At 38.8% G+C, this 14,936-nt stretch overlaps 1 protein-coding gene and 1 long non-coding RNA gene across 2 annotated transcripts; one reads left to right on the top strand and one right to left on the bottom strand.

Annotated features, from left to right (window-relative positions):
- The first annotated feature begins 300 nt into the window (after nucleotides 1-300).
- Nucleotides 301-5,515, top strand: LOC138637216 (leucine-rich repeat-containing protein 38-like). The gene is made up of 2 exons (XM_069725732.1): nucleotides 301-928; nucleotides 5,268-5,515. The coding sequence occupies exons 1-2, from the start codon at nucleotides 301-303 to the stop codon at nucleotides 5,513-5,515; spliced, it is 876 nt and encodes a 291-aa protein (XP_069581833.1).
- Nucleotides 5,516-13,935: 8,420 nt separating this feature from the next.
- On the bottom strand, nucleotides 13,936-14,497 carry LOC138637213 (uncharacterized). Its single transcript, XR_011312355.1, has 3 exons — nucleotides 14,408-14,497; nucleotides 14,243-14,317; nucleotides 13,936-14,090 (listed from the first exon to the last, which is right to left on the bottom strand). It is a non-coding gene; the product is annotated as an uncharacterized lncRNA (long non-coding RNA).
- Between the last annotated feature and the right edge of the window lie 439 nt (nucleotides 14,498-14,936).

The following is a 14,936-nucleotide window of genomic DNA, read 5'->3' as shown; positions in this document are numbered from 1 at the left end:
TACCTCAGTGTTAATCCCCCCTCTCCTCTCTTCACGCTCTGTTAGGCTCCGCCCCTCCCCCCTCAGAGCCAGCAGGCTGCCAACTGATCAGACGGCTGGTTACATGATCTCCTGGAGGATGGTGTCCTGCTCTTATGGCGGTCCGCTTGGTTCTCGTGGCAGTCCAGTTGGTTCTGGACGGGAGGATGGAGGCACCATGCTGAGCCTGCAGCATCTATCTCCCCTCCTCCCCCATCTGTGATCTCCTCCTGTGTCTCTCTCTGTCCCCTGATCCCCCTCCCCCCTGCTCCCCCCTCGACGATGTCACCATGCGTTAACTGGCTGCAGCCCCTCCTCGCCCTGATTTCCTCCTCCTTACTCACACGAGGGCACAACTGTCCGTCCAGCTGTCTGTGTCCGGACCAGCACACCGTGGACTGCACAGGTCGGGGTCTGACCAGAGTCCCCGACTCCGTCCCTCTGGACGTCCGTCGTCTCCTACTGTCCAACAACTGGATTCCCTGGATCCCCTCGGACTTCTTGGTCCTCTACAGCGACCTGGTCTACCTGGACCTGAGGAACAACTCCCTATCCCAGCTGGACCCGGAGACCCTGAGCACGTCCTCCAGATTGGTTTTCCTGGACCTGGGCAGCAACAACCTGACAGAAATCCCCTCGGGGACGTTCGGGGAGTCCAGGAGTCTGATCAAACTGCGTCTGGGGAACAACCCGTACCTGAGCACGGTGGGCCTGGAGGCCTTCACCGGGCTCACCTCTCTGAGGGAGCTGGACCTGGAGAGCAACGGACTCACGGTGCTGGATGTCCGGGTTCTGGACCCGCTGCCCTCCCTCCGCAGGCTGCGTTTGGAGGGAAACCCCTGGCTCTGCAACTGCCGCTTCGCCAACATGTTTATGTGGCTGACGGAGAACCGGCACAAACTCCCAACAGGTAAGACCCAAAGGTCCGACTGTCTCAGAACAATCAGAGAGGACAGGAAGTCCAGGGAAGGTACCGACTGTCTGTGTCTCATCAGAACAGGAAGTCCAGTGAAGGGACAGAAAGTCTCAGAGGTCCACAAAATATTAAGTCTCTTAAACTTTTACTGACAGACTTCTGACCTGTTCATGAAGTTCTGCTGTAGTTCTGGTGTCATCAGCATCAGAACCGGAAGATCTCTGGAGGCAGACACTATTACACTGTACACACCACCACAGGCATTTATACACACACACACACACACACACACACACACACACACACACACACACACACACACACACACACACACAGATAAACACAGGATTGATTTAATATTCCGTCATGATAATGTAACAACTACTTGTTGTTACATTATCAATGTAGTCATGTAAAAAGTTCCGTGTTTACATAAATCATCCAATAAAACTAGTCAGCAGGAAACTGAAGTCTGAAACTAAAACTCAGGACCTGTTTTGTTTCTTTGAACCCTGCTGATGTTCACAGTCACACTTTAATATACACTTTTTATTTTAACATGTAGACATACTGTAACGTGAAAGTCTTTCAACAACTCATCATTAACAGACAGTTTAACGACAGTGGAAGTCAAACAGCTGATCAGTGTCGTCTCAGCTGAATGCCAGAGATGCATTTAAACAGTGTAGAAGATGGACCTGCTGCTGTCTCACTGTGGACCGGCACAGTTCCTGAGTTTTAAATAAGACTCAGAGACACAACTACAAGATAAACTACATACTGAGAACACAATCCTGTACTGTTGGTACCGGCCGGGTCAAAACAAGCAGCATGTCTGATTCAGTAACAGAATCCTGATACCGGACACAACATCAGTGACATCACATCACTGACATCACATCAGTGACATTACATCACTGACATCACATCACTGACATCACATCAGTGACATCACAACACTGACATCACATCAGTGACATCACATCAGTGTGTTTGTGTGGGTGTGTGTGAGCACCAGTCTGTTTACACCAGTGTGTGTATGTGTATCAGTGTTTATATGCATCAGTGTGTGTGTGTGTGTGCACCACTGTGTGTGTGTGTGTGTGTGTGTGTGTGTGTGTGTGTGTGTGTGTGTGTGTGTGTGTGTGTGTGTGTGTGTGTGTGTGTGTGTGTGTGTGTGTGTGTGTGTGTGTAGGTAGGTATGGTAGGTATATACTTTATTAATCCCCGAGGGGAAATTTTTTCGCCATAGCAGCATACATACAGGAGCAATAATAGAAACAATAGAATAAAATAATAATAGAATAGAATAATATAATAGAAAAGCAATAAAATAAAAAATATAAATATAAAATATAAAATGCACAGTACATACAGTATATATACAGTACATTAAATATCTATATATATTATATACAACAAACCAATAAACACAGTCAACATACATATATATATATATATATACATACGGTACAGTATATATCTATATATATAATATACATACAATATACAAGCAACCAAGAAACACAGTCAACAGTGTTTTTGTACTGTGATGGATTTTGCCAGAGGTGAGTTATTGTAAAGTCTTATGGCAGTGGGCAGGAATGATCTCCTGTATCTGTCCTTGTGACAGCGGAGCTGGAGGAATCTTTTAGAGAAAGTGCTCCGCTGTCCCTGCAGCAGGTGGTTGAGAGGGTGGACAGGATTATCCAAGATGGACAATAGTTTGATCAGCGTCCTCCTCTCCACCACCTTTTCCAGACTATCTAGTTTGTAGCCGATGATGGAGCCGGCCTTCTTAACCAGTTTGTTGAGTTTGTTGGTGTCACCGGCTCCAATGCTGCTCCCCCAGCAGACCCCAGCGAAGTACAAAGCACTGGCCACAACAGACTGGTAGAACATCTCCAACATCTCTCTGCACACATTGAAGGATCGAAGTTTCCTCAGAAAAAAGAGTCGACTCATCCCCTTCTTGTAGACAGCATTGATGTTGGTCTTCCATTTCAGTCTGTTGTCGATGGACACACCCAGGTACTTGTACTCCTCCACCATGTCCACCTCCTCTCCCAGAACTCTCAGCGGTTGTGGAGCCGTCGCCTTCCTCCTGAAGTCGACCACCATCTCTCTGGTCTTGGCCACGTTCAGGAGCAGGTGATTCCTTCCCGCCCACTCCACAAAGTCCTCCACTACTGCCCTGTACTCCTCCTCCCGTCCATCCCTTATACACCGACCACTGCAGAGTCATCAGAGAACTTCTGCAGATGGCAGGACTCTGAGTTGTACTGGGAAGTCAGTGGTGTATAAGGTGAACAGGAAGGAGACAGAACAGTTCCCTGAGGAGCTCCAGTACCACTGACCACCGTATCAGACAGCACACTGCCCAGACGGACAAACTGTGGTCTTTTTTTTGCTACAGCAGCATTATAGATACAGGAAAGCATTAAGACAACAATACAAAATATTAAAGATAAAAATGCACAGTATATACAATAAATAGAATAAAATAAAATAGAATAATTAAATTAAATTAAAACTATCTATACAATAGTGCAAAGTTTTTTTAAATATATATATGTATACAGTGTGTGTGTGTGTGTGTGTGTGTGTGTGTGTGTGTGTGTGTGTGTGTGTGTGTGTGTGTGTGTGTGTGTGTGTGTGTGTGTGTGTGTGTGTGTGTGTGTGTGTGTGTGTGTGTGTGTGTGTGTGTGTGTGTGTGTGTGTGTGTGTGTGTGTGTCCTGCATGCCTGTGTGAGCATCAGTCTGGCTGCCTGTTGTAGAGACACGTGACTGGAATATCACCAAGAGATGAGGTCACTGAGTCCCCTCTTCATATGGAAAACCCCTTCTGGTCCTACACTGACTCTCACACACACACAAGAACACACACACACACACACACACACACACACACACACACACACACACACACACACACACACACACACACACACACACACACACACACACACACACACACACACATATAGACACACTGACAGTGATGTATTGTGACTCTCGGGTGCAGCCGGCCTCCAGACAACTCTGTGTAAAGACGAAGTGTCTTTGTGGACAAAATGTCTTCCCATTAGTGCAGAAACACAAAAAGTGACAGTGTATGTGTGTGTATAATATAAGAGAGAAGGGAAACATTTCACAGAAGAATTGTATCCACTGGAACGATGATGTCATGACTTACATCCTCGTGTTGTTGAAACTCTGCCAGGGGTTTAAAGGTGTTCCAGGTGTTCCAGGTGGTTCAGGTGTTCCAGGTGTTCCAGGTGTTTCAGGTGTTTCAGGTGTTCCAGGTGTTCCAGGTGTTTCTCCCATGTTTCAGGTGTTCCAGGTGTTTAAGGGTTCCACCGTTCCAGGTGTTTCAGGTGTTCCAGGTGTTCCAGGAGTTCCAGTATTTCAGGTGTTCCAGGTGTTCCAGGTGTTTCAGTGTTTCAGGTGTTTCAGGTGTTCCAGGTGTTTCAGTCTTTCAGTCTTTCAGTGTTCCAGCTGTTCCAGGTGTTTCAGTCTTTCAGTCTTTCAGTGTTCCAGGTGTTCCAGGTGTTCCGGGTGTTCCAGGTGTTCCAGTATTTCAGATGTTCCAAGTGTTTCAGGTGTTTCAGATGTTCCAGATGTTCCAGTTGTTCCAGGTGTTCCAGGTGTTCCAGGTGTTCCAGGTGTTCCAGGTGTTTCTCCCACGTTTCAGTGTTCCAGGTGTTCCAGGTGTTTCTCCCATGTTTCACTGTTTTAGGTGTTCCTGGTGGTTAAGGTGTTCCAGGGGTTTCAGGTGTTTCAGTCTTTCAGTGTTCCAGGTGTTCCAGGTGTTCCAGGTGTTCCAGGTGTTCCAGGTGTTCCAGGTGTTCCAGGTGTTTCAGTCTTTCAGGTGTTCCAGTTGTTCCAGGTGTTCCAGGTGTTCCTGGTGTTTTGGTGTTTCAGGTGTTCCAGGTGTTCCAGTTGTTTCAGGTGTTTCAGGTGTTTCAGGTGTTTCAGGTGTTTCAGGTGTTCCTGGTGGTTCAGGTGTTTCAGGTGTTCCAGGTGTTTCTCCCATGTTACAGTGTTACAGGTGTTCCTGGTGGTTCAGGTGTTTCAGATCTTTCAGGTGTTCCTGGTGTTCTAGGTGTTCCAGGTGTTCCTGGTGTTCTAGGTGTTCCAGGTGTTTCAGGTGTTTCAGTCTTTCAGTGTTTTAGTGTTCCGGGTGTTTCAGTATTACAGTGTTTCAGGTCTTCCACGTGTTTCAGGTGATGACTTTAAAAGCTGAACATGTGGACCACCTCAGACGTAGAAGGTGGCCTGGTACGGTCCACATGTCTCTCCTCTGGTTAACTTCCTGTCCTCCCTCTTCCAGGTATGGAGGGGATCGAGTGCTCCCTGCCTGTGGACGGCCGTCATGTCCCTCTCAGTGTCCTCTCGGAGGACAGCTTCAGGGAGTGCCGGGGGACGCTGTCCCTCACCGACTACCTCATCGTGATCTTCTCTGGCATCTCTGTGTCCGTGGCGGCCATCGTGGCCAGCTTCTTCCTGGCCTCCACTGTGCACTGCTTCCAGAGACTCAGCAAGGGCAGCAAAGGAGACGAGGAGGACGGCAACGACTGAGGGGACGGAGACAGAGACAGGGGACATACATAAAACATGTTTCAGAGGAAACTCCTGCTGAGAGATGATCTGAGAGGAAGATCAACAACCAGAGGGTCCAGTGAAAAGCTGTCACTGATCAGATCCTCCTTCAGATGGCAGCAACAGACCTGAGAGACTGATGAGTGCAACACTCCTTAAATGTTTAAAAAGACAGAACCCGAAGCTGAACAGGTCCACGGACCTCCTCACCAGACCAGAGCTGAATGTGTTCTGGATTTTGATGAGTCTCAGTACTGAGACTGAAGGAATCAATGATCCTGAAAGCACCGCAACCAAGAGACAAACCATGTTAGCTGATCAAAGAGAGATCCAGAAGTTCTGAGAACATGAACGCAGCACAGAGATGCAGCAGGATGATCAATAACCTCCATGAGGAAGTATTCAGAGTTATTGATCATCATCATCACTGAGTTCCACACGTTAATGTGACCACTACTACGTGAACATTAGTGATATCATCACAGACCTGAAACTGAGCAGAGAACCATCTGATTTTACAGCCTAGTGTTCTTGAGCCCATGCAGTGATTTCCACATGGACCTAAAACTGGAGAAGAGAGCCATCAGATTTTGGGTCAAACTCTGTAAATGGTCAACAGAGAGACTTGAAATGTTTCAGAGAGTGAAGTGATTACTGTACGACCTGTTTGGGTCCAACAGAACCGGCTCAGAACCTGTTGATACCCCTCAATGTGAGTGTGAAGAGGTCACAGCTCTGACTCTGTATGCCGGCACTCGACCGTAGAATGGAACACCCACCTGCCTCCAAATACATCCGGCTGTTTATCACAACGGACCAGAGAGGCCGCGAAGACCTGAACCGGGTCCAGAATCCAGACCTCATCCACTCAGCACTAAACAGAACCTCAGAATCGCCATCATCTCTATGGATGAAGCCACACATGCCTTTATAAGACTGATGGTCACCACATGTTTAAAATATCTACTGATCCCGAGATGAAGCTCCTCCTCCTCATCATCAGCTAATATTTTATTATTATTGGCGTTTGTCTCAGTGAGGACACTGGAGACCCGTCAGAACCTCTACATCTACATGGAGGGTGATTTCCAGACTGACTGCAGTCAGACTTGATAAAAATGTTTATTTTAAATGTTTCTATGGTAACGACCTGTTTAACCCAGAAGTATAGGAGAGGAGACGGAGACAACCTCAGACTAAGATTTATACTGAGTGGAACAGAAGGTGACGTCTCTGTAACCTGAATGAAGACAGCTCTGTTAGTGGTTCTGTGTATGTCTCCTGGCCTAGACCTGGTCTCTGACAGAACCACTGGTATCTCTGCTGGGTTCTGGACCAATGGTTCTGTTTGTGTATCTGGTCACTGCTCGGTTCTGGATCAGTGGTTCTGTCATAGTATCTTGTCTCTGCTGAGTTTTGGACCAGTGGTTCCGTCATGGTATCTTGTCTCTGCTGGGTTCTGGACCAGTAGTTCTGTTATGGTATCTTGTCTCTGCTGGGATCTGGACTAGTGGTTCTGTTAGTGTATCTGGTCTCTGCTGGGTTCTGGACCAGTGGTACTGTTAGTGTATCTGGTGTCTGCTGGGTTCTGGTTCTGGACTGTAGAACTGATAAAGATTAATAAAGATGAACAAAGACGAACAAAGATGATAAAGATGATAAATATGAATAAAGATGAACAAAGATGAACAAAGATGAATAAAGATGAACAAAGATGAATAGAGATGAACAAAGATGATAAAGATTAATAAAGATGATAAAGATGAACAAAGATGAATAAAGATGAACAAAGATGAACAAAGATGAATAAAAATGAACAAAGATGAATAAAGATGAACAAAGATGATAAAGATGAATAAAGATGAATAAAGATGAACAAAGATGAATAAAGATGAACAAAGATGAATAAAGATGAATAAAGATGAATAAAGATGAAAAAAGATGATAAAGATGAATAAAGATGATAAAGATGAACAAAGATGAATAAAGATGATGAAGATGAATAAAGATGAATAAAGATGATAAAGATGAATAAAGATGAACAAATATGATAAAGATGACCAAAGATGATAAAGATGAATAAAGATGATCAAGATGAATAAAGATGATAAAGATTAATAGAGATGAAAAAAGATGATGAAGATTAATAAAGATGAATAAAGATGAACAAAGATGAATAAAGATTATGAAGATGACTAAAGATGAACAAAGATGAATAAAGATGAATAAAGATGATAAAGATGAATAAAGATGATAAAGATGATAAAGATGAGTAAAGATGATAAAGATGAATAAAGATGATGATGAGAAAGATGAATAAAGATAATAAAGATGAATAAAGATGATAAAGATGAATAGAGATGAACAAAGATGATGAAGATTAATAACGATGATAAAGATGAATAAAGATGAACAAAGATGAGGAAAGATGAATAAAGATGAACAAAGATGAATAAAGATGAACAAAGATGAACAAAGATGATAAAGATGAATAGAGATGATGAAGATTAATAAAGATGATAAATATGAATAAAGATGAACAAAGATGAATAAAGATGAACAACGATGAATAAAAATGAATAAAGATGAACAAAGATGATAAAGATAAACAAAGATGAATAAAGATGAACAAAGATGAATAAAGATGAACAAAGATGAATAGAGATGAACAAAGATGATGAAGATGAATAAAGATGATAAAGATAAATAAAGATTAACAAAGATGAATAAAGATGAACAAAGATGAACAAAGATGAATAAAGATTAACAAAGATGAATAAAGATGATAAAGATGAACAAAGATGAATAAATATGAACAAAGATGAACAAAGATGAATAGAGATGAACAAAGATGAATAGAGATGATAAAGATGAATAAAGATGATGAAGATGAATAAAGATGAACAAAGATGAACAAAGATGAACAAAGATGATGAAGATGAATAAAGATGAACAAAGATGAATAAAGATGAATAAAGATGATGAGATGAATAAAGATGAAATAGATGAATAAAGATGATAAAGATGATTAAAGATGAGTAGAGATGAACAAAGATGATGAAGATTAATAAAGATGATAAAGATGAACAAAGATGAATAATGATGAACAAAGATGAATAAAGATGAATAAAGATGAACAAAGATGAATAAAGATGAACAAAGATGATGAAGATGAATAAAGATGATAAAGATGAACAAAGATGAATAAAGATGAACAAAGATGATAAAGATGAATAAAGATTATAAAGATGAATAAAGATGAACATAGATGAATAAAGATGAATAAAGATGAATAAAGATTAATATAGATGAACAAAGATGATAAAGATTAATAAAGATGATAAAGATGAACAAAGATGATAAAGATGAATAGAGATGAACAAAGATGAATAAAGATGAACAAAGATGAATAAAGATGATAAAGATGAACAAAGATGAATAAAGATGAATAAAGATGATAAAGATGAATAAAGATGAATAAAGATGAACAAAGATGAACAAAGATGATAAAGATGAACAAAGATGATAAAAATGAACAAAGATGAACAAAGATGAATAAAGATGAATAAAGATGAATAAAGATGAACAAAGATGAATAAAGATTAACAAAGATTAACAAAAATGAATAAAGATGGATAAAGATGAATACAGATGATAAAGATGAATAAAGATGAACAAAGATGAATAAAGATTAATAAAGATGAACAAAGATGATAAAGATTAATAAAGATGAATAAAGATGAATAAAGATGAATAGAGATGAACAAAGATGATAAAGATTAATAAAGATGAACAAAGATGATAAAAATGAAGAAAGATGAACAAAGATGAACAAAGATGAATAAAGATGATAAAGATGAACAAAGATGAATAAAGATGAATAAAGATGAATAAAGATGAATAAAGATGAATAAAGATGAATAAAGATGAATAAAGATGAATAAAGATGAATAAAGATGAATAAAGATGAACAAAGATGAATAAAGATGAATAAAGATGAACAAAGATGATAAAGATGAATAAAGATGAATAAAGATGAATAAAGATGAACAAAGATGAATAAAGATGAATAAAGATGAACAAAGATGAATAAAGATGAACAAAGATGATAAAGAAAGATGAATAAAGATGATGAATAAAGATAAAAAGATGAATAAAGATGAGATAAAGATGAACAAAAAGATGAATAAAGATGAATAAAGATGAATAAAGATGAATAAAGATGAATAAAGATGAACAAAGATGAATAAAGATGAATAAAGATGAAAAAAAGATGGATGAATAAAGATGAACAAAGATGAATAAAGATGAACAAAGATGAATAAAGATGAATAAAGATGAATAAAGATGAACAAAGATGAATAAAGATGAATAAAGATGAACAAAGATGAATAAAGATGAATAAAGATGAAAGATGAACAAAGATGAATAAAGATGAATGAACAAAGATGAATAAAGATGAATAAAGATGAACAAAGATGAATAAAGATGAATAAAGATGAACAAAGATGAATAAACATGATAGAATGAACAAAGATGAATAAAGATGAATAAAGATGAACAAAAATGAATAAAGAAAAAGATGATGATAAAGATGAACATAAAGATGATGATGAATAAAGATGAATAAAGATGAATAAAGATGAATAAAGATGAACAAAGATGAATAAAGATGAATAAAGATGAAAAAGATGAATAAAGATGAATAAAGATGAATAAAGATGATAAAGATGAACAAAGATGAACAAAGATGAATAAAGATGAATAAAGATGAATAGAGATGAAACAAAGATGAATAAAGATGAATAAAGATGAACAAAGATGAATAAAGATGAATAAAGATAAAGATGAATAAAGATGAACAAAGATGAATAAAGATGAATAAAGATGAACAAATGAACAAAGATGATGATGAATAAAGATAAAGATGAATAAAGATGAATAAAAGATGAATAAAGATGAATAAAGATGAACAAACATGAATGAATAAAGATGAATAAAGATGAATAAAGATGATAAAGATGAATAAAGATGAACAAAGATGAATAAAGATGAATAAAGATGAATAAAGATGAACAAAGATGAATAAAGATGAATAAAGATGAACAAAGATGAATAAAGATGAATAAAGATGAACAAAGATGAATAAAGATGAATAAAGATGAACAAAGATGAATAAAGATGAATAAAGATGAACAAAGATGAATAAAGATGAATAAAGATGAATAAAGATGAATAAAAATGAATAAAGATGATAAAGATGAATAAAGATGAACAAAGATGAATAAAGATGAATATAGATGAATAAAGATGAACAAAGATGAATAAAGATGAATAAAGATGAATAAAGATGAATAAAGATGAATAAAGATGAATAAAGATGAATAAAGATGAATAAAGATGAATAAAGATGAACAAAGATGAATAAAGATGAATAAAGATGAATAAAGATGAATAAAGATGAATAAAGATGAATAAAGATGAACAAAGATGAATAAAGATGAATAAAGATGAACAAAAATGAATAAAGATGGATAAAGATGAATAAAGATGAATAAAGATGAACAAAGATGAATAAAGATGAACAAAGATGAATAAAGATGAATGAAGATGAATAAAGATGAACAAACATGAATAAACATGAATAGAGATGAACAAAGATGAATAAAGATGAATAAAGATGAACAAAGATGAATAAAGATGAACAAAAATGAATAAAGATGGATAAAGATGAATAAAGATGAATAAAGATGAATAAAGATGAATAAAGATGAATAAAGATGAACAAATATGAATAAAGATGAACAAAGATGAATATAGATGAATAAAGATGAATAAAGATGAATAAAGATGAACAAAGAACAAAGATGAATAAAGATGAATAAAGATGAACAAAGATGAAAGATGAATAAAGATGAACAAAGATGAATAAAGATGAATAAAGATGAACAAAGATGAATAAAGATGAATAAAGATGAACAAAGATGAATAAAGATGAATAAAGATGAACAAAAATGAATAAAGATGAATACAGATGATAAAGATGAATAAAGATGAACAAAGATGAATAAAGATTAATAAAGATGAACAAAGATGATAAAGATTAATAAAGATGGATAAAGATGAATAAAGATGAATAGAGATGAACAAAGATGAATAAAGATGAACAAAGATGAATAAAGAAATGAAGATGAATAAAGATGAACAAACATGAATAAAGATGAATAGAGATGAACAAAGATGATAAAGATGAATAAAGATGAATAAAGATGATGAACAAAAATGAATAAAGATGAATAAAGATGAATAAAGATGAACAAAGATGAATAAAGATGAATAAAGATGAACAAATGAATAAAGATGAATATAGATGAATAAAGATGAACAAAGCCTCCCAGCTGACTGTAGTTGGACGGTGTCCACTGTGTGGTCTGGACAGATTCATGTCGTAACCGATCTGATGAACACATGAACAGCTGATCACAGACGGTCGGAGAGGAACACCGAACACACGTCACATGATAGATTCATGCTTGATCAAATTTTGATGGATGAAGAGCAGCGACACCACCTGTGATGTCCATCATGTCCTCTTTGAACTCAGTAACCCGTCCCTCCTCTGAGTCCACCTCATCCACCATCACAAAGTGTTTCATGTTCAGAGCTTCTCTGTCTGATGGATTTCATTTGTTCATGCACAGATTAGCAGAATGACTTCTTCTCATTCTGTTCACACATCTGTGGTTTGTTTTTGTTTATTTATGAAGGAGGAGAGACACTCAGAACATGTGGACAGGTGGACAGACATGAAATAAAATACTGGAGGCTGCAGTTACACGACGATTTTGAACAAGAGCAAAAAATCAGACAAATTTTTCAGGAGAAAATGTATAAAGTTTGATCCATAAATAACTGATAGAGTCCTCCAGATCACACAGATGATCCATGTGGCTGCAAAAATACTGAAATGAACACAAAAAGTATTGTGAAGGGAAGATAAACTTGACGAATTTTATGTCTCGTAGCTAATATTCATAAATAGTTGATAAATAAATAAATAACTTCTGATTTCACTGCCGCTGCTGTCCAGCAGGTATCGCTGCTGTGCCTCCTTCTACCTGCCGTAAGTGCTCAAGTTGTGTTTGCGGCCTCTTCCTTTAGTCGGTGCCTAATAGTGGGAAACACTAAAGGCTGCTGGTCAGAGTAGATCTGAGTTAATAATTAAAAACACTCAGCCATAAAAACAAGATACATGTTTTTTCCCACAGCGGAAAAAGATACTAGACAACCTGGATGGCCTAAATGTCGATGATTAAATAATATAACAGTGTTTACAGCTGTACAGTCTCTGGAAATTGTACGGTTGACTAAGTAAAGTTACTATTTCCTAGGGTTCATGAACGTAGCACGAGAGGAATGGTTTGTTTTTGTCATGTGACCGGAAGTGTATGTTGGAAGTTGAACGTTATTCGGAAGTGTGTTTATTTACGAAGCGGAGACACATAACTTTGAAGTGTTGTTAAACACTTCCACTTTATTCTGAAAGGACCCGCCGAACTCTCCGTGAACACACCGGCGGCTCGTGCTGCCTCTGAGCCCGGTCCACGCCAGCTGGCTGTGTTCGGTTCCGAGCTATCGTGTTAGCTGAGCGGCTAGCTAACAGGTTCACAACCTTGTCCCGCCTGTCCCCGTCTGTCCCCGCCGTCCAACAGGTCCGCCGTAGGTCCCCTCCGCCCTCTGTGGGCTCGGCTCGGTTGTTCCCGTCGGAACACATGCTGTCAGTTCGCGGGGAGCAGGACCGGTACTAACTGTCTCTGGACTTCCGTCCTGAGCACCTGCTGACGGCCGGCCGCCAACATGGACTCTGAGCTGCTGCCGTAACACAGCTGTCGTCTCGGCGGTGAGTCGGACTCCCTGGCGGGTCACTTCCTCCCGCTGCTGCCCGCTCAGGATGCTCTGCGAACGGCTAACAGAGAGCCGGACCGGGACTCTGCTGGTCGGCGGAGCGACAGCCCGAGATCCGCCGCCAGCGGGGCGTCACCGGCCGGCCTCAGTCTGTTGTCTGCCGCCGCCTCAGTGGAGCTGATGGAGATGTACAGATATATATATATATGTATATATATATATTTATTTATTTATTTATATACAGTATATATATATTTATATATATATACGGTCATTTTATATACTGTGTGTGTGTGTCTATATATATAATTATATATATATATACAGTATATATTATATATATAATTACATATATACAGTGTGTATATATATATATAAATATAATTATATAAATATATAATTATATATATATATATATATATATATATATATATATATATATATATATATATATATACAGTCATTTTACAGAGAATTATGTCTGAATATTATCTTCACACATAGTTAGAGGCTGTGACAGAGAACCAGAGTTACTACCAGGAAAAGCTGCAATTTAGAACTTATTTAGTCAGATGAAGGTTGTCTTCCTCTTCCTCCTTCTCCTCCTGTTTTTCCTCCTCCTACTCCTCCTGTTCCTCCTCCTCCTCCTCTGAGATTGACAACAGATCATTGGTCAGTTCATCAGTTAATGTCCTTTATAACCCTCCTGTGTGTATTAGAGTGTGTGTGATATACAGTGTGTGTCCTATCCTTCCAGACAGTGAACGCCTCCCTGTGAGGCCGACAGTGAAGAGGGCTGACCTTCATTGTCACCAGTAGTCTTCCTCCTCCTTCAGGATGTTGGAGGGCCTCGTTGCCTGGGTCCTCAACACGTACCTGGGAAAATATGTCAGCAACCTGAACACAGACCAGCTTTCCATCGCCCTCCTGAAAGGTACCGACCCACATCTCTGTTTTTATGCTCACCTTCATCAATGAGTAGAGCCAACGCATATGGGAGGTTTTAATGGCCCCCTCCACTATGTGTCCAGACACAGTGACATGTACTACACAATACTACACAACACTACACGATACCACACAACACTATACTACACAATACTACACTACATAACACTACACTATACTACACACCAATATACTATACTGCACAACACTATACTTTACTGCACAACACTATACTACACTACACAACACTACACTATACTACACAACACTATACAACACTACACTATACTACACAACACTATACAACACTACACTATACTACACAACACTACATAACACTTCACTGTACTACACGACACTACACTATACTACACAACACTTCACTGTACTACACAACACTATACTACACAACACTACACTATACTACATAACACTTCACTGTACTACACAACACTATACTACACTTCACTATACTACACAACACTACATAACACTTCACTGTACTACACGACACTACACTATACTACACAACACTTCACTATACTAC

Source organism: Brachyistius frenatus, unplaced genomic scaffold, assembly GCF_029030835.1.
Source record: "Brachyistius frenatus isolate BFR_SWC_R1_liver_20210118 unplaced genomic scaffold, ASM2903083v1 Contig_443, whole genome shotgun sequence".
Lineage (NCBI taxonomy): Eukaryota > Metazoa > Chordata > Actinopteri > Embiotocidae > Brachyistius > Brachyistius frenatus.
This window is presented reverse-complemented; position numbering and strand designations above follow the sequence as displayed.